This window comes from Lampetra fluviatilis, chromosome 46 (assembly GCF_964198595.1).
Source record: "Lampetra fluviatilis chromosome 46, kcLamFluv1.1, whole genome shotgun sequence".
NCBI classification, from domain to species: domain Eukaryota; kingdom Metazoa; phylum Chordata; class Hyperoartia; order Petromyzontiformes; family Petromyzontidae; genus Lampetra; species Lampetra fluviatilis.
The window spans coordinates 908,412-935,916 of record NC_136320.1 but is presented as its reverse complement, the minus strand read 5'-3'; the positions used below and the strand labels follow the sequence as shown (position 1 = coordinate 935,916).

The 27,505-nt window shown below is 58.1% G+C and overlaps 1 protein-coding gene across 1 annotated transcript in view; it reads right to left on the bottom strand.

Annotated features, from left to right (window-relative positions):
- Nucleotides 1-27,505, bottom strand: part of LOC144947573 (uncharacterized) — a 99,630-nt gene that overhangs the window by 48,960 nt on the left and 23,165 nt on the right. The window contains 2 exon segments of the mRNA XM_078876786.1: nt 7,310-7,488; nt 25,853-25,949. Coding sequence (XP_078732912.1) covers nt 7,310-7,488; nt 25,853-25,949 — 276 coding nt within the window.

Genomic DNA, 27,505 nt, shown 5'->3' with positions numbered 1-27,505 from the left:
AGCGACCCCACTCATCGCCCATTATTGATTTCCGCGAGGAATATTTCAAACGCTGTAATAGCTTCGTGCGGCCGACGCGACGGTCCAAACTCCCTCCCCCCATCACACCCCCCTCTCCCCACTATCCCCCCCCCCCATCACTCCCCCCCACCCCCCCACTATCACCCCCCCCCCCGCCCCCCCTCTCCCTCTGTAAGCGCCGCGCCTCCTCCACCTCCCTCCGATCGATGGCGTCAAATCTCGGCGATAAAATTGCAATCAGCTCCGCCGGGGCTGCGGCATCCGCGCCGGGGTCGTCGGGCTAAAGGTGCTGTGGGGCGGGGGGGGGGGGTCCTTTTTTGTTGCGGAGAGAGACAAAGCTGGGCGGGCGGGGCGGGCGGGCGGTGGGTGTTTGGGAGTAGAACGATATGAAATGTATCGGGAGAGAGGGGAAGGTGTCTTGTTGGCGGGCGGGGGCTGATGACCGAGGCGCCGCGCTCAAACGTTTTGGCAGAGAGCGCTGGGCCACTACCCCCCCCCGCACCCCCAACAGCCCACGGCCACCCACACCGACACGCGCCACCCACAGGCACACGCGCCCGTGCGTGCGTGTGCGCGTGTGTGAGCCGAGTTAGGCGATGGAGACGGATACAGGGGTAGCGCATGCGAGACGGTGAGTCGCTGCAAGTTGAAACTGAAACTAAGCACGTGTTGTTGTGTTACCAGGTAAGGGCCTCACTGAGCGGCGTGCAGCTCTTTGCCAAAAGCGACCAGGCCGTCGAATGACAGCTCGGCGAAGCGGCTCATCGGCATCACGTGGGAATGCAGAGCGGACAAACGCTCTCAGCGCGCGACGTTGGGGTCTAAACGCGGAGGGGACGACCGGAGTAAATGGAGGAAAAATCCACGCGACGACGTGGGAGAAAGACATTCGAACTCCAAATATACAGGTCGGGATCAAAACCACGACCTGTTGCATACCAGGCGAGGTGGTTAACATCTCGCCACCGCGAGATGGTGGCGATCGTGGCGGTGATATTGAAGGTGACCATGGTGATCATGGTGAAGATCATGATGATAGCTGTGATGATGGTGATAACGATGAGTGATGGTGATGAGGATGAGACCAAGATTACGGTGGTGATGATGATGAATGTGGTGATAAAATGATGATGATGATAATAGCGATGACAAAGACGGCGGTGATGACAAGTAGGGAAAATAGTGTGTGTGTGTGTGTCACTGTGTTGTATGTCATCTCGTCATCTCAGTCAGTTCGACCCGTGGCACCTGCTGGGTCTGCCCCGTGACCTCCTGCCAGCGGGCGTTCGACTCTTCACGTGGCCTCAAGGTGCACTTGACCTGGCACAAGAGCGTCGTGGTGACGTCACCGCCACTTAGTGGCGAATGGCAGTGTTGTTGTTGTATGTTTGCCTGATGGCCTGCCCACACAATTGGCCCGCGGCGGCGACTGTGTCTGGCCAGCAATGAGGAGCGAATGCCCTCTCCGCCGAGTGGCAGTGACCGTCAGAAAAGGCCAAAGGCCGACGACATCGATCCAATCACCTTTGGACCTTCGCGAAATAATCCCGCAGGAGGTTTGCGTGGAGTTCACCAACTGCGAGGACTTGGAACAACAGAACCACGCTCCTCGGCCTCAACGACGGCTCCGCTGATCCGGAATGAACAAAACCGCCGGGTGGCCTGGACCACAACACCACCACCAAAAATCTCACCACCACCACCCACCACCAATAATCTGACCCCCACCAATAATATCACCACCACCAATTAACTCACCACCGCCCACCAATACCCTAATCACCACTACCTATAACCTCATCACCATCACCACCAAAAATCTCACCACCACCAATAACCTCATCACCACCACCAACAACCTCGCCATCACCACCAATAATCTCACCACCACCAATAAGTTCACCACAACCACCAATAATATCACTACTACCAATAATCTCATCACCACCACCACCACCAATCTCACCACCACTACTAATCTCATCATCATCACCACCACCTCCGCCAAAAGCACCACCATCACCAATCTCATCACAACCACCAATAAACCCCATTCATCATTACCATCACCATCCCTCCTATCCCACTAACAACCCTACCATCACCCCTACCATCATCACCACGACCCCTATCACCACCATCGCCATCACCCCACACCCCCACACCCCCATCATCACCCCATCACCCTCCACCATCACCCTCAACTTCACCCCCCCCCCACTCCCCCATCGTCACCATCACCTCCACCATCACCCTCAACCTCACCACCACCCTCCTCACCACCCCCCCCCCACTCCCCCATCATCACCATCACCTCCACCATCACCCTCAACCTCCTCACCACCCCCCCCCCACTCCCCCACTCCCCCATCATCACCATCACCTCCACCATCACCCTCAACCTCCCCACCACCCTCCTCACCACCCCCCCCCACTCCCCCACTCCCCCATCATCACCATCACCTCCACCATCACCCTCAACCTCACCACCACCCTCCTCACCACCCCCCCACTCCCCCACTCCCCCATCATCACCATCACCTCCACCATCACCCTCAACCTCACCCACCACCCTCCTCACACCACCCCCTCCACTCCCCCACTCCCCCATCATCACCATCATCTCCACCATCACCCTCAACCTCACCACCACCCTCCTCACCACCCCCCCCCACCCCCCACTCCCCCATCATCACCATCACCTCCACCATCACCCTCAACCTCACCACACCACCCTCCTCACCACCCCCCCACTCCCCCCCACTCCCCCATCATCACCATCATCTCCAACCATCACCCTCAACCTCACCACCACCCTCCTCACACACTCAACCCACCCCCCCACTCCCCTCCCCCCACTCCCCCCTCCCCCCCTCCCCTGCTGCCCACGCTCTCGTTAATTCGCGGTCGAGCGTCGCTTTTTCCCATTTCGCGACGGAATCAACGCTCATCGATCGGCGCGCGGTGCCGAGTCGGGGGGGGGGGGGTGGAGAGGGGGGGGGGCAGGGGCACGAGCGTCGACGGAGCACAGATTGAGAAGTTAGCGGCGATTAAATGGAGTTTCAGGGCGCGTGCCCTCCCACCTCCCTGCCGCCTCCCACTCCTCTCCCGCAATCCGGCGAGCGCGATCCACAAAAGATGGCTTTTTAATCTCCTCTTCTCTCTCTCTCTCTCGCTCTCCCCTCTCTCTCCATCTCGCGCTCGCTCTCTCTCACTCTCTCACTCTCTCACTCTCTCCTCTCTCTCCATCTCCCGCTCGCTCTCTCTCACTCTCTCACTCTCTCCTCTCTCTCCTCTCTCTCACTCTCGCTCTCCCACCATCTCCCGCTCTCACTCGCTCTCTCTCCATCTCGCGCTCGCTCTCTCTCGCCTGCTCCCCCCGGTTTCCTCCGTGTGGATCTCTCGCCTGCTGTCCGTGTGTCTCAGGCTGTCCGTGTGTCTCAGGCTGTCCGTGTGTCTCAGGCTGTCCGTGTGTCTCAGGCTGTCCGTGTGTCTCAGGCTGTCCGTGTGTCTCAGGCTGTCCGTGTGTCTCAGGCTGTCCGTGTGTCTCAGGCTGTCCGTGTGTCTCAGGCTGTCCGTGTGTCTCAGGCTGTCCGTGTGTCTCAGGCTGTCCGTGTGTCTCAGGCTGTCCGTGTGTCTCAGGCTTTGTGGACGTCTGTGGGGAGTGGTGGCGCAGCGGTTAGCGCTACACTGCGCTACGAACCCGGCGACCCGTGGTTCGATCCCCGCTCGCGGCCACCGACTGCCAGTGACGATTATTTCGACCGGTCCCGGGCCTCCCCCTAGGTTGACTCGGCCTTAAATGAGTACCCGGTGCGGGTGTGCAAACATAGCACCGGGGAAACAAAGGCGGCCGGGCCTGGTTTCACCACGCCCCGCCACCACCCTCCGTAGCTGCACGCCGTGGCGTCCTTCACAGTCAGCCGCTCGCTCAGAGCAGCTCTTGACCCGACAGTCTGTGAAGGCTATATGGGGATGGGGGTGATCTTTGTCTTTGGGAGTACGTGAGTGCGCGTGTCTCTAGCCGTGGGTCTCTGTAAGATGGGAGACGAAGTGGCGGGAGAGAGAGAGACAGACGGAAGATGTGCGTGAGAGAAACATAATTTCGGCTTTCTGCGTGAGATCGCGTAAATATAAATGCGTCTTGAAACCCGCCACCGCCCGACACGGCCAATTAGTAAAAGGGGTTCGTCGCGTGAACAGAACTTGGCCAATTAGTTTATAGGTACAGCACGCGCCTCGGTGCGTGGGAGAGTAAAGTCCACAAGGTTCACAATTCCAGCACGACGATCCGCCCAGCCCTCCGTGTGAAACTGTGCGGCGGGAGGAGATGTTGGCGAGATGGGAAAATGTGGAGAGAGATGGGAGATTGGAGATGGGAGATGTTTGACAGAGAAATGTGGGATGGTGGGAGAGGCGACCTTCGCCTTGCGCTGCGAGCGGAGGGACTCGGGGGGGGGGGGGGGTGAGTGCGTCTCTCCGCACTGGCCCATTAGGCCGAGTCAATGACAATGGATTGGACCGAGGCAGCCGAACGCTACTCCTCCGCTAATTGACGAAGAGACCCCTTTAATTACCCCCGGCTCGCTAATGAATTCGGGGGGGGGGGGGGGGGAGTTCCCGAACCCCCCCCCCCGCCGCCACCACCCCCCTCGCCCCCCCCCCCCCCCTTGGGCCCTGGCGAGCCGCTCCTCAAGTGGAAGGTCGCAAGTTCAAATCCGGATCGGGATTATTATCGTCGTCGTCGTCACAGATGGGCTCACGAGTGATGACGTCACATTTACCCCCCCCCTGACCCCCCCATCTATTTAAGACCAGAACAGGAGGGAGGATTTCTCCACAACTCTGGCAGTCGCCTGATGAAGCTGCTTGTTGTTGTTAATTAATTAGTCTCCAACGACACACAACCGGTCGGTGCTGGACTACTAGCGGTTTGGCCACGTTCTGTTCACGTGACAAACCTCACCAATGGGCTGTGTCGGGTGGCGGCAGGTTTAACGACACATTTATATTTACGCGTGCTAAGCCAAAAAACTACCTCTATTGTGTCGCCGTCATCATCACGACCACCACGTCCCCACGATCAACATAAAACTATAACCGAAAGCCCCACTGAGCTACGTAGACCTTTTGCGGAAGCGACCAGACCATTACAAATGACAGCTCAATGAAGCGGCTTATCCGATGGACATTTATAGCAGCAGCCGAATGCTCTTAAACGCGTGACGTTGATTCCAAACGTGGAGGCAAAAACCCGAGGACCTGGGGAAAAATCCACGCGACCGCGGGGAGAGAGCGAGAGACACGCAAGTGGGCGTCAAGGTCGGGATCGAACCCACGACCTCCTGTACACCAGGCGGGGAAGTTAACATCTCCTAGCCACCATGGCACCCATCATCATGACCACCACCACCACCTCCTCCACGACTTTGTCAGATCGCCCGGTTCGGGAGCGCACTGCCCTAACCGCCTCGCCACCGCCTCTGAACTTGATTTGGCACACGCGCACGGACAAAAAGACAAAGATCCCCCGGGTAGCCTTCACAGACTGTTGGGGCAAGTGCCGTAATGGTGAGTAGCAAGCTATGAAGACCGGCACGGCGCATTGAGGGTGTGGCCAGCACCACGCCCGGCCGCCTTTGTCTCCCCAATGCTGATATTCACACACTGCACCGGGTACTCAGGCTGAGTTGAGCTAGGGGAGCGGGAATAGAACCCGGATGGCCGGGTTAATAACGCAGTGCACTAACCACTGTGCCACCACTACCCACACAAAGATAAATATCCCCTTATAGCCTTAACAGACTGTTGGGGCAAGGGCTGTTAGCGAGCACCTAGTGGCGATGTTTACACACCGCACCAGGTAGTCATTTGAGGCTGAGTCGACCTAGGCGAGGCCCAGAACCGGTTAAAAATAATCGTCACTGGTGTTGGCCTTGAGCGGGAATCGAACTCGCGTCGCCGGGTTCGTAGCGCAGCGTAGCGCTAACCGCTGCACCACCGCTCCCTAGACACACACACGCACACACACACTCGCACAGGGGCAGGATTGCTCACCTGGGGAATTCCTCCCCAGGTGAGCGGCAGCAAGGGTTCATTGTTCTCACTCACTCCACTTAATCACGGAGAATATGTACGTAACAAAATGACGAAGCAAACGCTTGCCCTCTCTCGATACACACATATATATAAATAGGATAACTTTGTACACATCCTGTCAGCCGCACGGCCTTCTGGGAGTGATTTTTTTTGTTCCCCCGAGCAGCATTGGTTCGACGAAAGCAACGACTCTGGAACCGTTTCGGTTTTGACATTCAGTGCCTCATCAGCACAGAAGTCAGACTCGCCTGAGGAGAAGTGAAACTCACAGAGGGACAAGGGGGGGAAGTGAAACTCACCGGGGGACAAGGGGAGGAAGTGAAACTCACCGGGTACAAGGGGAGGAAGTGAAACTCACCGGGTACAAGGGGAGGAAGTGAAACTCACCGGGGGACAAGGGGAGGAAGTGAAACTCACCGGGTACAAGGGGAGGAAGTGAAACTCACCGGGGAACAAGGGGAGGAAGTGAAACTCACCGGGGGACAAGGGGAGGAAGTGAAACTCACCGGGTACAAGGGGAGGAAGTGAAACTCACCGGGGGACAAGGGGAGGAAGTGAAACTCACCGGGTACAAGGGGAGGAAGTGAAACTCACCGGGTACAAGGGGAGGAAGTGAAACTCACCGGGGGACAAGGGGAGGAAGTGAAACTCACCGCGTACAAGGGGAGGAAGTGAAACTCACCGGGGAACAAGGGGAGGAAGTGAAACTCACCGGGTACAAGGGGAGGAAGTGAAACTCACCGGGTACAAGGGGAGGAAGTGAAACTCACCGGGGTACAAGGGGAGGAAGTGAAACTCACCGCGTACAAGGGGAGGAAGTGAAACTCACCGGGGTACAAGGGGAGGAAGTGAAACTCACCGGGTACAAGGGGAGGAAGTGAAACTCACCGGGGTACAAGGGGAGTAAGTGAAACTCACCGCGTACAAGGGGAGGAAGTGAAACTCACCGGGTACAAGGGGAGGAAGTGAAACTCACCGGGTACAAGGGGAGGAAGTGAAACTCACCGGGGAACAAGGGGAGGAAGTGAAACTCACCGGGTACAAGGGGAGGAAGTGAAACTCACCGGGGAACAAGGGGAGGAAGTGAAACTCACCGGGTACAAGGGGAGGAAGTGAAACTCACCGGGGAACAAGGGGAGGAAGTGAAACTCACCGCGTACAAGGGGAGGAAGTGAAACTCACCGGGTACAAGGGGAGGAAGTGAAACTCACTGGGGGACGAGGGGGGGGGAAGTGAAACTCAGCGGGGGACAAGGGGAAGAGGAAGTGAAACTCACCCGGGTCGGCAAGCCCCGTTGTCTCCAGCAAGATGTAGTCAAACTTTCCCTTCTTCTTCATGAGATTCTCGATGGCTTTGATGCCGTTGTCCCTGCACAACGGTGTGGGGGGGGGGGGGGGGGCGACAGGGAGGGGAGACCGGGGGAAACGGCGGTGGGGTAAGCAGATTTAACGTCATCAACAATCATTATCGTAACTTATCAATTTTAAATTTCGATTTAAAGCTTTCGTGACTGCAGAGATTCATCTTCTTGGTTCGTTCGGTAAAGTCACGTAGAAGGGAAGTAATAAAATAATAAAAATAAAACATAATAAAATAATTATCACGACGTTTCGGCCACAACGCAAGCAGCCGTCCTCAGGTGAAGAACAGGTCTGTCGAGAAGAGTCTGAATGAAACACCACCACGCTTGGAGCGTATATTTAAGCTGGATTAAAGGGGGAAGAGCGCCTTGACAAAATAATTTGCATATCAAGAGGAATTTAGCATATTTATGGGAAATGCAGATATGGGATTAGTCATTACTTGTGGAATGCGTAGGAGGTGGGCGGGGGGTTTCAAAGTCATAATATACCCGTGCATTATGCAGGATTAGCAGCATCAATTTTATACGCAGGCTGTCACGTCCGATACGGCGTGTTCTCGTATAACGCGGTAGTAGTTGCGTTCCTAAAGAACCGGCGTTCGAATAATATATAACGTAGGGGAAAGGCACAGCCCGCGATAACGCGTGAGATGCGCACGCAGGCTGAACAAAGACCGGGGCACGTGGGTAATGTCTAGAAGCATCCAGCAGCATCCCAATGCCTCGTGCAATGACGCTACGCCGAGGGTTGCCGTCGCGAACGCCTATTCCTACTCGCGCTGCGACGTAGTCCCGTTCACTCCATCGCGTTCCATGTCCACTTCGCGTGCACGTTATAACAAGAGGTGTGCTCCAAGACACACCCGTCGCGTTGCATGTCCACTTCGCGTTGCATGTCCACTTCGCGTTATGAACACAACACGCGGCGTTACAGAACAGACTGCAAACGACGTAAACATCGTCAACAGATCAATTGGGGCACGCTCGCCCCGTCACGTGACAACTCCAGTTCGTTGGCTCTGTGGCGCTGGGTGGTGGCGGGTTATCGATGATATAAAGAAAATGGCATTATACCAAAATTAACCGATTATTAATCATTATTATCGCCGCCGCGATGGCAAGATGTTAACTACCTCGCCTGGGATACAGGCATTCGTGGGTTCGATCCCGCCTGCTCTATATTTGGAGTTTGCGTGTCTGTCTCTCCACGTGGTCGGTGGATTTTTCTCCGGGTCCTCCGGTTTTCCCTCCACATTTAGGATCAACGTCGTCACGCGATTAAGAGCATTTGGCTGCTGTACATTTCCACATGGGGATAAGCCACTTCGTTGGCCTATCATTTGTGAGCAGGTGGCTTCTGAAAAAGAGCTATAGAGCTGAGTGGGCCTTATATGGTAACATAAAAAACGTTAGTTTTTTTTTTAAGTATTATAAATAATCGGGAAAACCTCAGCAAGCAATTACCCCAGACTCTTTTTCAGGAGGACCCTGCCAGGAAGGATTCTGGCAGTAAGAGCAGCAGCAGCAGCGGCAGCGGCAGCGGCGCCGACGATGTTGCTGCCAGGTCTAACCGAGTAACTTTGTGGGTAGTTTTTGGTTATCAGCGTTTGCGAAAAAAATATTTGACGCCGATATCCAACCAAGTCACGTCGTACCCTTCAGATCAACCCGTCGCTGTTCGTTTTGTTACGCGGAAAGTCCCGTGCACCCAGCTACCCAGCTATGTTTCGCAAGGGAGATCCATGGTTCATCAGCACATAACTAGAATATCATTTTCTTCTTGGTTCTTTCGGTAAAGTCACGTAGAAGGGAAGTAATAAAATAATAAAAATTAAACATAATAAAATAATTCTCACGACGTTTTGGCCACAACGCAAGCAGCCGTCCTCAGGTGAAGAACAGGTCTGTCGGGAAGACAGCGTCTGAATGAAACACCACCAGGCTTGGAGCGTATATTTAAGCTGGGTTGGAGAGGGAAGAGCGCCTTGACAAAATAATTTGCATATCAAGAGGAATTTAGCATATTTATGGGAAATGCAGATGTCACGAAAGCTTTAAATCGAAATTTAGAATATCATTGCTATTATAATGACTACGTTCGTTTTTTTTATCCATAATTCCGGATTGCTTTGATGTTGTCTGCTGGCCGAGTCACACTTCAAAAAGCACTTCTTAGCTCGACGTGTTTACACGCAGTGGGAAATACACTCTGATCCTGAACCTCTGGCCAACGATGATCAGAGTGATCCACATGGAGGAACGGGCGGCACGAAACATTGTCGACCTTAACAGAACCAGCGACAGGCGCATCGCGCCGCCGACGGTGGCAAGGACGAGGTCGGAGAGGAGACGCTCGCAGTGCGAGGCGATCGCACCGACGACGAAGACAACCACCACGGGAACGCGAAGAGTCACGGAGCCACGCGGGGGGGGGGGGCGGCATCGTGAGCGGCGGTGCCCGCGACCGCAAGCCGGAGTCCAACTCAGGGACGCGGGCGGACTCGATCCACCCCACCGCCCCCAACCACAAACTGTTGTCAACAACAACAACAACACCACCACCGCCGTTCGCCACCAAGTGGCGGTGACGATGGCTCGGCGCTTGTGCCAGGCTGGGTGCACTCGAAGCCCCGCCGACGGGCAGCTGGCACGGACTAAGGTGCCATGTCTTTAACGCATGCACGCATCAGCGCACGCACGTACATGCGCGCACAGGCACGCGCCAGCGCGCACACACGCACACGTACGTGCACACGGAAACGTGTGCGTGCGCACGTACGTGTGCGTGTGTGTGCACGAGCGCGTGCGAACACACACACACACGCACGCACGTGCGCGCTTCCCCCCCGCACGCGCGCACTTAGCGGGGAGAGTGTGTGTTTGCGGGACAGGAGGAAAAAATGATTGTGAGAGCTCGCGAGAGGCAGGGTTCAGTGCGCCGCGATTATTGGATTTGTAAGACGCTCGCGGCGCGCGAGGCCCGGGGAGACGAGGAGACACACACTCAGCGCTCTGCCGTGCGAGTGGGGTGGGGAGGGGGGGTGGGGGGTGGGGAGGGGGGGTGGGAGGGGAGGAGGGGAGGGTGGGAGGTGGGAGGGGATGAGACACACACTCAGCGCTCTGCCGTGCGCGCGGGGTGGGGAGGGGGAGGTGAGGGGAGGGAGGGAGAGGAGGAAGAATAGATGCTTGAATGTAAGGATGGAAGGAGAGCGAGGGAGGGAGGGAGCGAGTGAAGGGAATGAGAGAGATGCACAGGGAGGGAGGGCGGGAGGAAGAGATGCCGGGGTGTATGTACAGGTACGTCGAACCTCTTTCGGAATGACGGCAAACTAAAAACAAAAAGCAGTTTTCACAGAATGAGGTTGTCCATCGAGCTGCTGCTGCTGCTGGTGGTGGTGGTGGTGCTGGTGGTGGTGGTGGTGCTGGTAGTGGTGGTGGTGGTGCTGGTAGTGGTGGTGGTGGTGGTGCTGGTAGTGGTGGTGGTGGTGCTGGTGGTGGTGGTGCTGGTAGTGGTGGTGGTGGTGCTGGTAGTGGTGGTGGTGGTGCTGGTAGTGGTGGTGGTGGTGCTGGTAGTGGTGGTGGTGGTGCTAGTGGTGGTGGTGGTGCTGGTGGTGGTGGTGGTGCTGCTGGTGATTTAAAATCGCAGCGTAGCTCCACAGCGCCTTCCCAACATCGCAAGGGGAGGAACGTTCCCGACGGCCGCAGAGGCGCATCCGAAAGCGCCGCGCGATGCGCTGACCGGCGTGTTTGTTCGATGGCCGAGCCAGGGGAGTGAGAGGCAGGGAGCTGAGATGCTCAAGATGCGAGTGTGAAAGGAGAGAGGGAAGGGAGAGAGAGAGAGAGCAGTGGGCACTGGAGGAGGCCGTGTGCTCGGTGGCAGGAGACGGGGAGCTCTGCGTGGAGGCATGGGCTACCCGTCGGAGGCCGTAGGGGACTGCGAGAAGGTCTGCGTGCAGATGCAGCACTTGTCGTAGTAAGTAAAACATTTTTAATATTACATATGGAGTAGGGGGAGAGGGGGGTAGAGAGAAGGGGGGGTAGAGAGAGAGGGGGGGGTAGAGGGGGGGGTAGAGGGGGGGTAGAGAGAGTGGGGGGGTAGAGAGAGGGGGGGGGTAGAGAGAGGGGGGGGTAGAAAGAGAGGGGGGGGGTAAGAAGGAGAGCAGAGCGTGAAATCTTTCATTTAAACAGGGGGGGGGGGGGAGGGCACATAAAGCAAAGCATTGGGGGAAAAAACTAAATGATGAACGAAGCAAAGTGTCGACCACACCGAGCATCTTCTTGATTCCTCTGATCGTAAAAAACAAAGAGAGAGAGAGAGAGAATAGGCATCGAGAGAGGAAAGCAGAAGGGGACGGTGGGGACGGTGGGGAAGGTGGGGAAGGCGGGGGACGGCGGGGACGGCGGGGACGGTGGGGACGGTGGGGACGGTGGGGTGGTGGGGACGGTGGGGACGGTGGGGACGATGGGGACGGTGGAGACGGTGGGGGTGGTGGGGGTGGTGGGGGTGGTGGGGACGGTGGGGGTGGTGGGGACGGTGGGGGTGGTGGGGACGGTGATGACGGTGGGGACGGTGGGGACGGTGGGACCGGTGGGGGTGGTGGGGACGGTGAGGACGGTGGGGACGGTGAGGGCGGTGGGGAGGGTGGGGACGGTGGGGACGGTGGGGGTGGTGGGGACGGTGGGGATGGATGCAAGGGAGTTCAGATTGAGGGGTGGCGGTGGTGCGAGTGATGGAATCGAGGCACGCGGCGAGAGGGATGCAAGCTTGGAGTGGAGGCGGAGATGGGCAGGAGGGAAGGAATTGGGAGCAGGGGAGAGCGTGGGAGAGGGGGTGGGGGGGGGGTGTGAAGGGGGGGGGGGTGTGAAGGGGGGGAGGAGGGGGGTGGGGGGGGTGCCGTGTCGGTGATGGTGTCACAGCCTCGTGACCGCGACCGAATGTGGAGTCAGAGACAATTCGAATCTGGGCCTCTCACAGAACGACAGATAAACACACACACATCTATACACACATACACATACACACACATAGACATACACATACATACACATCTATACACACACAAAGATAAAGATCCCCCGTATAGCCTACAGACTGTAGGGGCAAGTGCTGTTAGCGAGCACCTATGAAGGCCGGAACGGTACGCGAGGGGGTGGGTGGCCAGCACCACGCCCGACCGCCTTTGTCTCCCCAGTGGCGATGTTTACACACCGCACCAGGTACTCATTTAAGGCTGAGTCGACCTAGGGGAGGCTCAGGACCGGTTCAGATAATCGTCACTGGTGTTAGCCGTGAGAGGGAATCGAACTCGGGTCGCCAGGTTCATAGCGCAGCGCGCTAACCACTACACTACCGCTCCCCACACACACACATCTATACACACACATTGAATTACACATATTTGGGGAGCGGTGGTGTAGTGGTTAGCGCGCTGCGCCACGAACCTGGTGACCCGAGTTCGATTCCCGCTCACGGACAACACCGGCGACAATTATCTGAATCGGTCCTGAGCCTCTCCCCTAGGTCGACTCAGCCTCAAATTAGTACCTGGCGTGGTGTGTAAACATCGCCACTGGGGAGACAAAGGCGGCCGGGCGTGGTTCTGGCCACCCACCCCCTCGTGTGCCGGCGTGCCGGCCTTCAAAGGTGCTCGCTGACAGCACTTACCCCAACGGTCTGTTAAGGCTACACGGGGGATCTTTGTCTATCTACAAACACACACACATTGAATTAGACATACACAAACACACACACAAACACACACACACAAACACACACACACACAAACACACACACACACACACACAAACACACACACACAAACACACACACACACAAACACACACAAACACACAAACACACACAAACACACAAACACACACACACACACAAACACACACACACACACAAACACACACACAAACACACACACACACACAAACACACACACACACAAACACACGGTGCATTCACGACACAAGCCGGTGTGAGCCTCAACAGACTGCTGTTGGCAAGTGCTGTCAAGCAAGCACCTGTGAAGGCCGACACGGCGCAACGGGGGGCACACATTGGTGCTTGATCATTTACACACGCGGCGACCAGCTACGCGTTTAAGGCTGAGTCGACCTAGGGGATGCCCAGAGCCGATTCATCCGGCGCCGTTGGACGCGTCTCCGTGTCCGTAGTGCGTCGCCGGCTCCACGCTCAATCCGCTGCCGGATGAAAGCCTCCGCCCCAACGGGGCACAACGCGATGAATCCTCGCGCACCGGGCGGGCCGGAGATTCCACGGCTCCGTCTCCGCGGAGGTAGCCGGGGTTCAGCCGCCCTGCCCGCACGCACCCAGCACGGCGGCCCGGGCGGAGTGGCGGGGGGGTGGCGGGGGGGGTGGGGGGGGGTGCCAAGCGCTGTAATTGACAGTCGTGGACGCAGTGCTAATGCAGTGAGTCAATTAGAGCGAGCGAGCGAGCGAGTAAGAGAGAGTGGGAGAGAGAGGGGAGAGAGAGGGGGGGGGAGACCCCGCCGCGATTGGGCGCTCGCCGCACACAGAGAAGGTAACACGGAGTCGTCACTGACGACGTGACGCGGGCAATTCCCTTGAGGGATTAGGCCAGGGAGTACAATACCCATTATTGAGATTCAGAACGGACGAAGAGGTGGGAGGGGTTGTGTGTGTGCGCGCGCGTGCATATGCGCGTGTGTGTATAGGCATCTCGCCAGACCTCCCCTAGGTCGACTCGGCCTCAAACAAGCACCTGGTGCGACGTGGAGCTGTCCCCCCCCCCCCCCCCCTCGTGTGCCGTGTCGACCTTCATAGGCATCGCTGCTCACTAACAGCACTTACGGGGGGGGGGGGGGTAGTGGTTGGCGCATTGCGTTTCAAACCCGGCGGCCCGAGTTCAATTCCCGGCCAAGGGAGTCAAGTTGGGTGTTAGCCGCCTCGCCATATCGTATGACTGTCCACCTGCTCACCTACTCACCTACTACTCACCTACTACTCACCTGCCCACCTACTCACCTACTCACCTGCCCACCTGCCCACCTACTCACCTGCCCACCTGCCCACCTACTCACCTGCCCACCTGCCCACCTGCTCACCTGCCCACCTGCCCACCTGCCCACCTGCCCACCTGCCCACCTGCCCACCTACTCACCTGCTCACCTGCCCACCTGCTCACCTGCCCACCTACTCACCTGCCCACCTGCCCACCTGCTCACCTGCTCACCCTACTCGCCTGCTCACCTGCCCACCTACTCACCTGCCCACCTGCTCACCTGCCCACCTGCTCACCTACTCGCCTACTCACCTGCTCACCTACTCACCTGCTCACCTACTCACCTGCCCACCTACTCACCTGCCCACCTGCCCACCTGCTCACCTGCTCACCTGCCCACCTGCTCGCCTGCACACCTACTCGCCTGCTCACCTGCCCACCTGCTCACCTGCCCACCTGCTCACCTGCCCACCTGCTCACCTACTCGCCTACTCACCTGCTCACCTGCTCACCTGCCCACCTACTCACCTGCCCACCTACTCACCTGCCCACCTACTCACCTGATCACCTGGCCACCTGCACCTTTATCACCATGATTATCTTAGCAACTCGTTTACCCAGGAGAGGCTAACCGAGTCTCATGACGCGCCTTCAGGAGGGTCCTGCAAAGCTATCGCAGTAGAGGGGAGGGGGGGGCGATGATGTTGCTACGAGCGATCCTAATTGAGTAATTTGCGGGAAATTGTTCTGCATTGGAATGTTCGGCTGTGAGCAGTGGCGCTACCCGTTGCGTCACCGCTCCCCATACATAAAGATCCCCCCTATAGCCTTTACAGACTGTTGAGGCAAGTGCTGTTAGCGTACACCTATAAAGGCCTGCACGGCAATGCTTACTACACACCGCACAAGGTACTCATTTGAGGCTGTGTCGACCCAGGGGAGGCCCAGAAGCGGTTCAGATAATCGTCACCGGTGTTGGCCGCGAGCGGGGAATCAAACTCGGGTCGCCGGCTCCGTAGCGAGACGTGCTCACCCGCTACGCTACCGCTACCCACAGTACACGTGCACGCACACCCCCGGCACACGCACGCACGCACGCACACCCCCGGCACACGCACGCACGCACACCCCCGGCACACGCACGCACGCACACCCCCGGCACACGCACGCACGCACACCCCCGGCACACGCACGCACGCACACCCCCGGCACACGCACGCACGCACACCCCCGGCACACGCACGCACGCACACCCCCGCACACGCACGCACGCACACCCCCGGCACACGCACGCACGCAGAGATCACTCGCGACTGATGAACAAACACGCCCAGCATTTGCAACGGAGCGGACCTTGGGGGCCACCACAACATTCAACATTACGATAACCCCCCCCCTCACCACCACCCCCCCCACCACCCCCCCCTCACCCACACCCCCCCCCCAATCCTGAAGCGGCGAAATTTCATCAGCAGCGGTAGTCGGTTGACGGATGTGAGTAGCCCATCCTCCTAGGCCGGTCCACGGGCATAAATCATCACAAACACACAGCAGCCATCGCGATTGTATTGCCACGAGCGGGACGGGGGGGGGGCACGGCGGCACACCCCCACCCCCCCCCCCCCCGCAAAAGGCGGAAGGAAAAAAAAGAGAGAGGTGCAGCCCTTCAAGTGCCACGCTCGCTCCGCAAGAGAGCCGCCCCCCCCACCACCGCACCACACCGCCCTCCTCTCCCACCAGAACGTCGGGTTCAGCGAAAGACGTCGGCCCCAACGGTCGCAACCCACGCCGACCTCGGAAGCGGGTTGGGCAAACGCCGCGGCGCCAACGCCGCGGGGGCCACGTGGTGCCCCCACGGCGTTTGCGTGTTCCGCCGCGGGTGCTCGAGCGCGACAGAGGAGGAGGCAAGGGGGGGGGGGGGGGGTCCACGCGGTTACTCGGCATCCACGGGGGGAATTCAACGCTCCCCCCCCCCCCAGCAGCGAACACCAAAGTGAACACCAAGTGAACACCAAGTGAACACACAAGTGAACACCAAGTGAACACCAAGTGAACTCCACCACGGCTGGGACGGTGAACCCCTCCGCGGTGGCACCGGGTTCCCACTCCACGATCGGCGGGCACTGCGGTGGCCACCAGCGGGGGGGGGGAGACAAAGGTGGCGGTGGTGGTGCTGGTGCTGGGGGAGGGAGGGATTAAACTGCTGCGTCTGGGGAGTGAATCGATCCGGCGACCTGTGGATTGCCAGTCCGTCGGCACGCTGCTCACCGTTACGCCGTTGCGGTAGCTTCTTGGTGCTCCCTACATCACACCCAGCCAGCCACACACCCACCCACCCACCCAGTCACCCACCCACCCAGCCAGACACCCACCCACCCAGCCACGAACCCACCCAGCCAGACACCCACCCAACCACCCACCCAGCCACCCACCCACCCACCCAGCCACCCAGCCAGCCACCCACCCAGCCAGCCACCCACCCAGCCACCCACCCCAGCCAGCCACCCACCCAGCCAGCCACCCACCCACTCAGCCACCCACCCAGCCAGCCACACACCCACCCAGCCACCCAACCACCCAACCCGCCACCCACCCACCCAGCCCGCCACCCACCCACCCAGCCACCCACCCACCCAGCCAGCCAGCCAACCACCCACCCAACCACCAAGCCACCCACCCAGCCAGCCACCCAGTCACCCACCCACCCACCCAGCCACCCACCCAGCCAGCCACCCAGCCAGCCACCCACTCAGCCACCCACCCAGCCAGCCACCCACCCAGCCAGCCACCCAGTCACCCACCCACCCAGCCACCCACCCAGCCAGCCACCGACCCAGCCAGCCACCCACCCAGCCAGCCACCCACCCAGCCAGCCACCCAGTCACCCACCCACCCAGCCACCCACCCAGCCAGCCAGCCACCCACTCACTCAGCCACCCACCCAGCCAGCCACACACCCACCCAGCCACCCAACCACCCAATCCGCCACCCACCCACCCAGCCCGCCACCCACCCACCCAGCCACCCACCCAGCCAGCCAGCCAACCACCCACCCAACCACCCAGCCACCCACCCCACCCAACCACCCAGCCACCCACCCAGCCAGCCACCCAGTCACCCACCCACCCACCCAGCCACCCACCCAGCCAGCCACCCAGCCAGCCACCCAGCCAGCCACCCAGCCACCCACCCACTCAGCCACCCACCCAGCCAGCCACACACCCACCCAGCCACCCAACCACCCAACCATCCAGCCACGAACCCAGCCAGCCACCCACTCACCCAGCCACCCACCCACCCAGCCAGCCAGCCACCCACCCCACCCAGCCAGCCACCCACCCAGCCAGCCACCCTCCCACCCAGCCAGTCACCCACCCAGCCACCCACCCACCCAGCCACCCTTTTGAGTGTTACCAACACAACGTCTAAGTTGCTTACCCTATCCTCCCGCCTCCTCCGCGCCGCCCACACGCGTCCCACCCATCCCACGACCTCCTCTTCCCCATCACACCCTCTGCTGTATTTGGACCACGTTCTCGACCAAGCCTACAAGTTGCTTCCCGCGGCCTCCTCCATCCTTCACGCGTGGGTCCCCACCCCACCCCCACACTACCGCAGCCTCCTCCTCCTGATTAACACAAATAACAAGAGCCTGGCGCATGCATCAACGACACCGCCCTGAGCGGGATAAATCCACGGTGCCCGGTGGGAGGGGAGAGGAGGGGAGGGGGGGCGATGGGAGACGCAGATCGGCAACCGCGGCGCACCACGGCGCAACGCACCACAACCCACCACAACCCACCACAACCCACCACAACTCACCACAACCCACCACAACCCACCACAACCCACCAAAACGCACCACAACCCAACTAAACGCACCACAACCCACCACAACTCACCACAACCCACCACAACCCAACGCAACGCACAACAACCCACCACAACCCAACGCAACGCACAACAACCCACCAAAACACACCACACCCCACCACAACTCACCAAAACGCACCACAACCCAACTAAACGCACCACAACCCACCACAACCCACCACAACTCACCACAACCCACCACAACCCACCACAACCCACCAAAACACACCACAACCCACCACAACCCACCACAACCCACCAAACCCCACCACAACCCACCACAACCCAACGAAACGCACCACAACCCACCACAACCCACCACAACCCAACGAAACGCAGCGCAACCCATTGCAATGCACCGCAACTCACCAAAACGCACCGCAGCGCACCGTGCGGCCCCTGCGGTGCTAATGGGCGGTCTGACAACGCTCCCCGTGAGCCGAGTGGAATTTGTCGCGCGGACAGCCGACTCATCGGTCGACACTGGGATTGGTAAAAGTGTAAGCGGTAAACCGAGACCAGTAACCTTTGACTCAACCGTAACCGGTGAGAGGTCACCGGTCACGTTGGATCCGCTCGATGACGCCCCGGGCAGCGCGGGCGAGTGGGGGGGGGGGGGGGGGCAGCTAGTGGGGGGTGGAGTTGGGGGGGGAGGGGGGTGGACAGTTGTGGGGGGGTGGCAACTGGGGGGGGGGGGGGGGGTGGGGTGGGGGGTAGATTTACTAAACTCTCGTTGCAGCAGCAGCTGCCGCGCCGGGAGGTTGAGCGGCACGGGGTGGACCTCGGCATTGCGAGTGGAGCGGAGGGGCTCTGTGGCAACGCCGCCGGGTGCCGCCGCTTCTCGGCGAGGAGAGCTGAAGGCCAGGGAATGCCACCGTGTACGTCACCGGCCTTCGTTCCTTCACGCGGTTGAACGGTCACAAACACGCCGGTCTAACGGCGGCGGCGGCGACAGCCCGAGTTGGCGATTGGTGACGGTCTACTTCAAACCTCCAAGTTGCTTAGCCACCACGCACAGGGTCCACACATCCACCGCCCACCGCCACCTGATTACAGGCGGGAGGGAGGAGAGCGGGGGGGGGGGCGGTGGTGGGGGCGATGGGGGGGGGGCCAGCGAGCTTTGTAATAAAATGAGAGAAGAGAATTTAAACAAAAGATCTCGGACCGAACATTAAAAAAAATAATCATCGCACCAACAGAAATAGGAAAGTGGCCGGGAGACGTGGGAATCAATCAAGACGGCGACGACGACGACGACGAGGACGAGGAGGAGGGCACTCTGAATGGGGAACACACAGAGAGTTGAAATTCCAAACATACATTAAGTGGCGGCATTTTGTGTGGCGGCCGCAGATCGTAAATCACGCGGCGCGGCGGGAGGGGGGGAAGTAAACGGTGCGGTCCCGGTGTGTGGTGGAGTGGGGGGGGGGCATCTCAAGACAATTTTAAATTGAAATTATTGAAATCAGCGGCGGCGGTGGTGGTGCCCCCCCCCCCCAGCACCCCCCGGCACCCCCCAACCCCCCAGCCCCCCCTAAAAAAAGGCAAATTCAGCCCCCCCCAGTGTCTCGCCGGCTCGTCCATGTCACGCGCACCAGCGCCGCCGTCCGTCTTCGCGTCTGTAATTTCTTTCCAAGTCACAGTTCGTCTGCGTGTGTCTCTGTGCTTGTGTCCGCGTCGGCGGTGGTGGTGGGCGGGGGGGCACGGTGGAGGCGTGGGCGGGGGGAGGCTACAATTGTAGTTTCACTTGTTGTGGCCAATGATCCTGACGCTCACGGCCCGTCATCCGCAGGCAGAGTTGGTGGATCGCGCAAAGAATCGCCGCGCACGCCGGCGCGGCGGGGAGGTGCTCCCGATGCGCCGGGTGGCGCACGCTCGTCGCCCGTCACGCCGTGGAGCGGAATCTTATCCGCTGCTGGATGAACGCCTTCCTCCGGCCGAGCCGGCGTGTGTCCCTCGCCGCCGTCACGCGCGAGTGATGCCAATTCCGTGGCTCCGTCTCTCTGTTGTCCGCGGTGGGACGTCGCCCTGCGGCCGCATTTTTCCTCTTCTTCAGGCCCGACGCTCCGTCGCTTCGCCGCCAGGCCTGGACCGTCGGCCACCGTCCCTGCGGGCCTGCGGAGCGTCCGGCCTCACGGGCCCCGCACCCCCCCCCCACCCCCCAACCTAAAGGTCGCCGCTCATTACACGTAAAGTTCTCGCCACAAAAAAAGAACCGCGACACACCTCGCTGATCTGTCAAGGAGCGTAAGCCGTCATCACGCGACCTGCCCCCGTCATCCTCGCTGCGGCAGCTTTTGGCGAGCCGTCGAACAAAGACGTTGGCCGCATCCCGCGCGCTCTCTGCGGCCGTCTGGAACGCTCTGTCCTTCCGATGTCAGGAAGCGACTGGAGCTGTGCAAGTTTAAATCGTCGAGATTGATAACGGATTTCTTTAGAACTGCTTGTTGCGTTTCGTTTGTTGCCTTTCCCCGCACGTGCACCGTCAATTGGCACATACGCACAACAAGTTCAACACACACGCAACAAGTTCAACACACACGCAACCAGTTCAACACACACGCAACAAGTTCAACACACACGCAACAAGTTCAACACACACGCAACAAGTTCAACACACACGCAACAAGTTCAACACACACGCAACAAGTTCAACACACACGCAACAAGTTTAACACACACGCAACCAGTTCAACACACACGCAACCAGTTCAACACACACGCAACAAGTTCAACACACACGCAACAAGTTCAACACACACGCAACAAGTTCAACACACACGCAACAAGTTCAACACACACACAACAAGTTCAACACACACACACAACAAGTTCAACACACACACACAACAAGTTCAACACACACACACAAGTTCAACACACACACACAACAAGTTCAACACACACACAAGTTCAACACACACACACAAGTTCAACACACACACACACACAAGTTCAACACACACACACAAGTTCAACACACACACACACACAAGTTAAACACACACACACAACAAGTTCAACACACACACAACAAGTTCAACACACACACAACAAGTTCAACACACACACAAGTTCAACACACACACAACAAGTTCAACGTACACACAACACGTTCAACACACACACAACACGTTCAACACACACACAATAAGTTCAACACACACACAACAAGTTCAACACACACACACAACAAGTTCAACACACACACAACAAGTTCAACGTACACACACAACACGTTCAACACACACACAACAAGTTCAACACACACACAACAAGTTCAACACACACACACAACAAGTTCAACACACACACAACAAGTTCAACACACACACAACAAGTTCAACATACACACAAGTTCAACACACACACAACAAGTTCAACGCACACACAACAAGTTCAACACACACACAACAAGTTCAACATACACACAACAAGTTCAACACACACACAAGTTCAACACACACACAACAAGTTCAACACACACACAACAAGTTCAACATACACACAAGTTCAACACACACACAACAAGTTCAACATACACACAACAAGTTCAACACACACACAAGTTCAACACACACACAACAAGTTCAACACACACACAACAAGTTCAACATACACACAAGTTCAACACACACACAACAAGTTCAACGCACACACAACAAGTTCAACACACACACAACAAGTTCAACATACACACAAGTTCAACACACACACAACAAGTTCAACACACACGCAACAAGTTCAACACACACGCAACAAGTTCAACACACACACAACAAGTTCAACACACACACAACAAGTTCAACACACACACAACAAGTTCAACACACACACAACAAGTTCAACACACACACAACAAGTTCAACACACACACAACAAGTTCAACACACACACAACAAGTTCAACACACACGCAACAAGTTCAACACACACACAACACGTTCAACACACACACAACAAGTTCAACACACACACAACAAGTTCAACACACACACAACAAGTTCAACACACACACAACAAGTTCAACACACACACACAACAAGTTCAACACACACACAACAAGTTCAACACACACACAACAAGTTCAACACACACACAAGTTCAACACACACACAACAAGTTCAACACACACGCAACAAGTTCAACACACACACACAACAAGTTCAACACACACACAACAAGTTCAACACACACACAAGTTCAACACACACACAACAAGTTCAACACACACACAACAAGTTCAACACACACACACACACAAGTTCAACACACACACAACAAGTTCAACACACACACACACAAGTTCAACACACACACACACAAGTTGCTCGCGTTCTCCCACCCACATGACCCATCTCTCTCCTGACGTGAGCGTTCGGATGACAGCTTACGGAGAAGTAAACCAATTTCAAACCAACTAAAAATGCGGAAAGCCTCTTCGGTCTCTCTATGCGTCCATCTGTAAGGTGGCGTCGCGATTGAGCTCTCGTACAGATCAACTGAAACTATTTTTTATTTTACCAGGTAAGGCCCCACTGAGCTACGGAGCTATTGATAACTCAACGAAGTGGCTCATCGCGTGGACACTTATAGCAGCCAAACGAGACCCGTAGACTCACACAGAGACCATAGACTCACATAGAGACCCATAGACTCACACAAAGACCCATAGACTCACACAGAGACCCATATACTCACACAGAGACCCATATACTCACATAGAGACCCACAGACTCACAAATAGACCCATAGACTCACACAGAGACCCACAGACTCACACAGAGACCCACAGACTCACACAGAGACCCATATACTCACACAGAGACCCATAGACTCACACAGAGACCCACAGACTCACACAAAGACCCATATACTCACACAGAGACCCATAGACTCACACAGAGACCCACAGACTCACACAGAGACCCATATACTCACACAGAGACCCACAGACTCACACAGAGACCCACAGACTCACACAGAGACCCATATACTCACACAGAGACCCATAGACTCACACAGAGACCCATAGACTCACACAGAGACCCACAGACTCACACAGAGACCCATATACTCACACAGAGACCCATAGACTCACACAGAGACCCACAGACTCACACAGAGACCCATATACTCACACAAAGACCCATAGACTCACACAGAGACCCATATACTCACACAGAGACCCACAGACTCACACAGAGACCCACAGACATGCACAAGACCGAGATGAGGTCAATCTGGGTGCTCAAGTGCAGCGAGGTGATCATCTCAGCCCGGTCACCAATGACCACACACACACACAAACACACACACACACAAACACACACACAAACACACACACACACCCCACACAAACCCCATCGATACAGTGGGTGCTGCGCGAAAATGTGGGCTCAAGCCGCAGCTCTTGCCGACACTGTGAAAGTGTCGGCTCGTCTGCCGCCGTCTGTGGCAAGGCGCGTGGAGATATCCGCCCCCTGGCGTTTAGAGAGACGAAATGGCAGGAATAGATACCGCTGCAAGCCACGTGTGCCGCTCCAGACCACGTGTGCCGCTCCAAGCCACGTGTGCCGCTCCAGACCACGTGTGCCGCTCCAAGCCACGTGTGCCTCTCCGCGCGCGCATGGACTCGAGACGCACGTGGCAAGAGAAACCCGCAGAACAACGCACCGGACGGAATATCGACGCACAGAAAAAATCAAAACCAAACCCCGTTGTTGACTTCAGTGCCTCTGAGCTCAGTGGGGGAGGTCACTCCTCCTTCTCTTGTGCTGCCCCCACTGTCTAAAACTCATTTCCGTCGAGGCTCTGGACCTTCCTGTTATCGTTTGCCTAAGATCCGACTGCCTCTCGAACGTAAAAAAAAAAACCCTTGACGTTCAGCGTCTCACCAGCTCGCCAGACGTCCGTGTACGCACCACGTGCGTTGAACTTCTTCCGCAGCGTGCGTGGCCAAGCGTGCTAACCGGAGGCGCGAGGACCACTGCCCGTCGGAGGTGACATGCGGGACCGGCCCGACGGGAACGGGACGTCGGGAGATCTTTAACGACCGGCGTGAGTGGAGCGGACGGTGCGCGGTCGTGGCATCGTCTTCATCGTCACGGTTTCACCGCAACGAGCCCGCAGCATTATCCAGGGGCGGCCCGCCGGGCGGGGTTCCAACCGCGAACATCGAGGGACGAGCGTGACTCACCGCCCCCCCCCCCCCCCGTCCAATCACGACCACGCGTCGCCATGCCGACGAATCGACGAGCCGCGTCGATGTAGCGCGGTGTAGTGGGGGGATGGGGGAGAAGTTGGGGGGGGGGGGGAGGTGGAGGAAGGGGGGGGGCAGGCTGGGGGGCTAACATCATTACCGCTCCCACATTCACGTCGCCGCCTGACCCACCCAGGCCGATCAATCATCGCGGATGTCCCATCGTCGCGCGCGCGCTCCGTTATTACCGTCCCCGTGCAAAAAGTTTTTTCACTTCTCCCCCCCCCCCTCGCCCCCACCCCCCCTCTCCCCTCCCCGCAACACCCGCCTCCACTTTCCTTCCATCCCGCCGTTTAATATTAAAACCCGCGGAGGCTCCGTCATTTGCATTGAAAACAAATTGCCCGGGGTCAGCCGACGTCTAATTCCGGCCCGCGGCCACCGCCGCCGCCGCCGCTCCGTGACAGACTGGCTCCGTAAGCGTGCCCGATTCTCCGAGATCTTAACCAATGAAATTGCGGATCGGGTTGATAAATATCGCTTTTTTTCTTCCCGTCCCGGGGGGTACGAGGCCTCTCGCCGTTTTTTTTTCTCTTAATGGGATTGTTTTTTTTTGCTCCACACTTTGGACCAATTTACGCGGCGAGTCAAAGCCGCGTCCCGCCAGTCGGCGTCGGCTCTTCGTCGATCTGGGGGGGGAACTCCGCCGGCAATCGGCGCCGGAATAAAAGGAGACCGAAGGCGCGACCTCCGGGCCCGGCGAACCGAAGTCAACGTCGTGGCGCGGCGAGCCTCAAAGTGCACCTAGCCTGGCACGAGCGTTGTCGCCACTTAGATACGGGAGAGACGGACACCCACAGACGCGCACTATTAACACAAAAACAAAGATACCCCCGTGTAGCCTTAACAGACTGTTGGGGCAAGTGCTGTTAGCGAGCACCTACGAAGGCCGGAACGGCACGCGAGGGGGGTGGGTGGTCAGCACCACGCCCGGCCGCCTTTGTCTCCCAAGTGGCGACGTTTACATACACCGCACCAGGAAGTAAGTTGAGGCTGAGTCGACCTAGGGGAGGCCCCGGCCCGATTCAGATAATCGTCACCGGTGTTGGCCGTGAGCGGCTCGCCGGGTTGGTAGCGCAGCGGCGCTGACCGGCACACCGCCGCTCCCCAGCGACACACACACGCACGCACGGCGACACGTGCAGTGGTACGCGCACGCACACACGCACACACGCACGCACGCACACACGCACGCACGCACACACACACACGCACGCACGCACACACGCACGCACACACGTACTTGACGGAGCAGCAGAGGCAGCCGTTGCGGAGTTCCAGCCACTCCTCGTACAGCTCTCCGGCCTGGCCCACGGCGAGGGCCTTCTCCATCGCGCTGCCTGTCCGCCCACCACCACACACACACACACGTGCACAGAGATCCCCCGTGTAGCCTTAAAAGACTGTTGGGGCAAGTGCTGTTAGCGAGCATCACCTTGGCCGGCCGGCACGGCACACGAACGCGGTGGGTGGCCAGCAGTACGCGATGTTTACACACCGCGCCAGGTACTCATTTGAGGCTGAGTCGACCTGGTGGAGGCCCAGAACCGGTTCAGATAATCGCCACTGAAAGGTGACCGGGAATCGAACTCGGGTCGCCAGGTTCGTAGCGCAGCGCGCGAACCGCTACACCACCGTACGCGCACACACACGTGTGTCGATCTTTCATTCACCCACTCATTAATTCATTCCCTCAGTCATTTAAGATTCATTTACCGATTCAATTTCTTCACCAATGATTGAATGTATCAATTCATTCACAAATGAATTCATTCACTGGCTCGTCAATTGCATTATTGACCACCTCTATTCATTCACCGTGTATTTACCTATTCAATTAATGAATTAACCGATTCATTCGGATGCACTCGTACAACTGTTAGACATTAATTTGTACGTTTTGTGAACTCATTCCTCCATTCAATTTACTCATTCATTCACCATTCACGACTGTACCCCCATTGTACTGATTCAATTACCTAACCCATTCAAGCCACGTATTCATTCACGAATTAATCCATTAAGTCATTCGTTATTGCAATGTATTCACTCGCCCAACTCATTCGAGCTGATTAGTCAAAGCTAATCATCATCTCGCGGTACAAAGATAAACACTCTGGAGGAGACAGTTTCCTATTGTCACCTCCCCCACCTCACCCCCCCCCACACACCTCACCCCCCCCCACACACCTCACCCCCCCCCACACACCCCCCCCCCACACACCTCACCCCAACCCCCCCCCCCACACCTCACCCACCCCACACCCCCCCCCACACCTCACCCCCACCTCACCCCCCCCACACACCTCACCCCCCCCCACACCTCACCCCCCCCCACACCTCACCCCCCCCCACACCTCACCCCCCCCACACCTCACCCCCACCTCACCCCCCCCCACACCTCACCCCCCCCACACCCCCCCCACACCTCACCCCCACCTCACCCCCCCCACACACCTCACCCCCCCCACACCTCACCCCCCCCACACCTCACCCCCCCCCACACCTCACCCCCCCCACACCTCACCCCCACCTCACCCCCCCCCACACCTCACCCCCCCCACACCCCCCCCACACCTCACCCCCACCTCACCCCCCCCACACACCTCACCCCCCCCACACCTCACCCCCCCCCACACCTCACCCCCCCCCACACCTCACCCCCCCCACACCTCACCCCCACCTCACCCCCCCCCCACACCTCACCCCCCCCACACACCTCACCCCCCCCTCACACCTCACCCCCCCCACACCTCACCCCCCCCCCACACACCTCACCCCCCCCCACACCTCACCCCCCCCACACCTCACCCCCACCTCACCCCCCCCCCCCCCCACACCTCACCCCCCCCACACACCTCACCCACCCCACACCTCACCCCCCCACACCTCACCC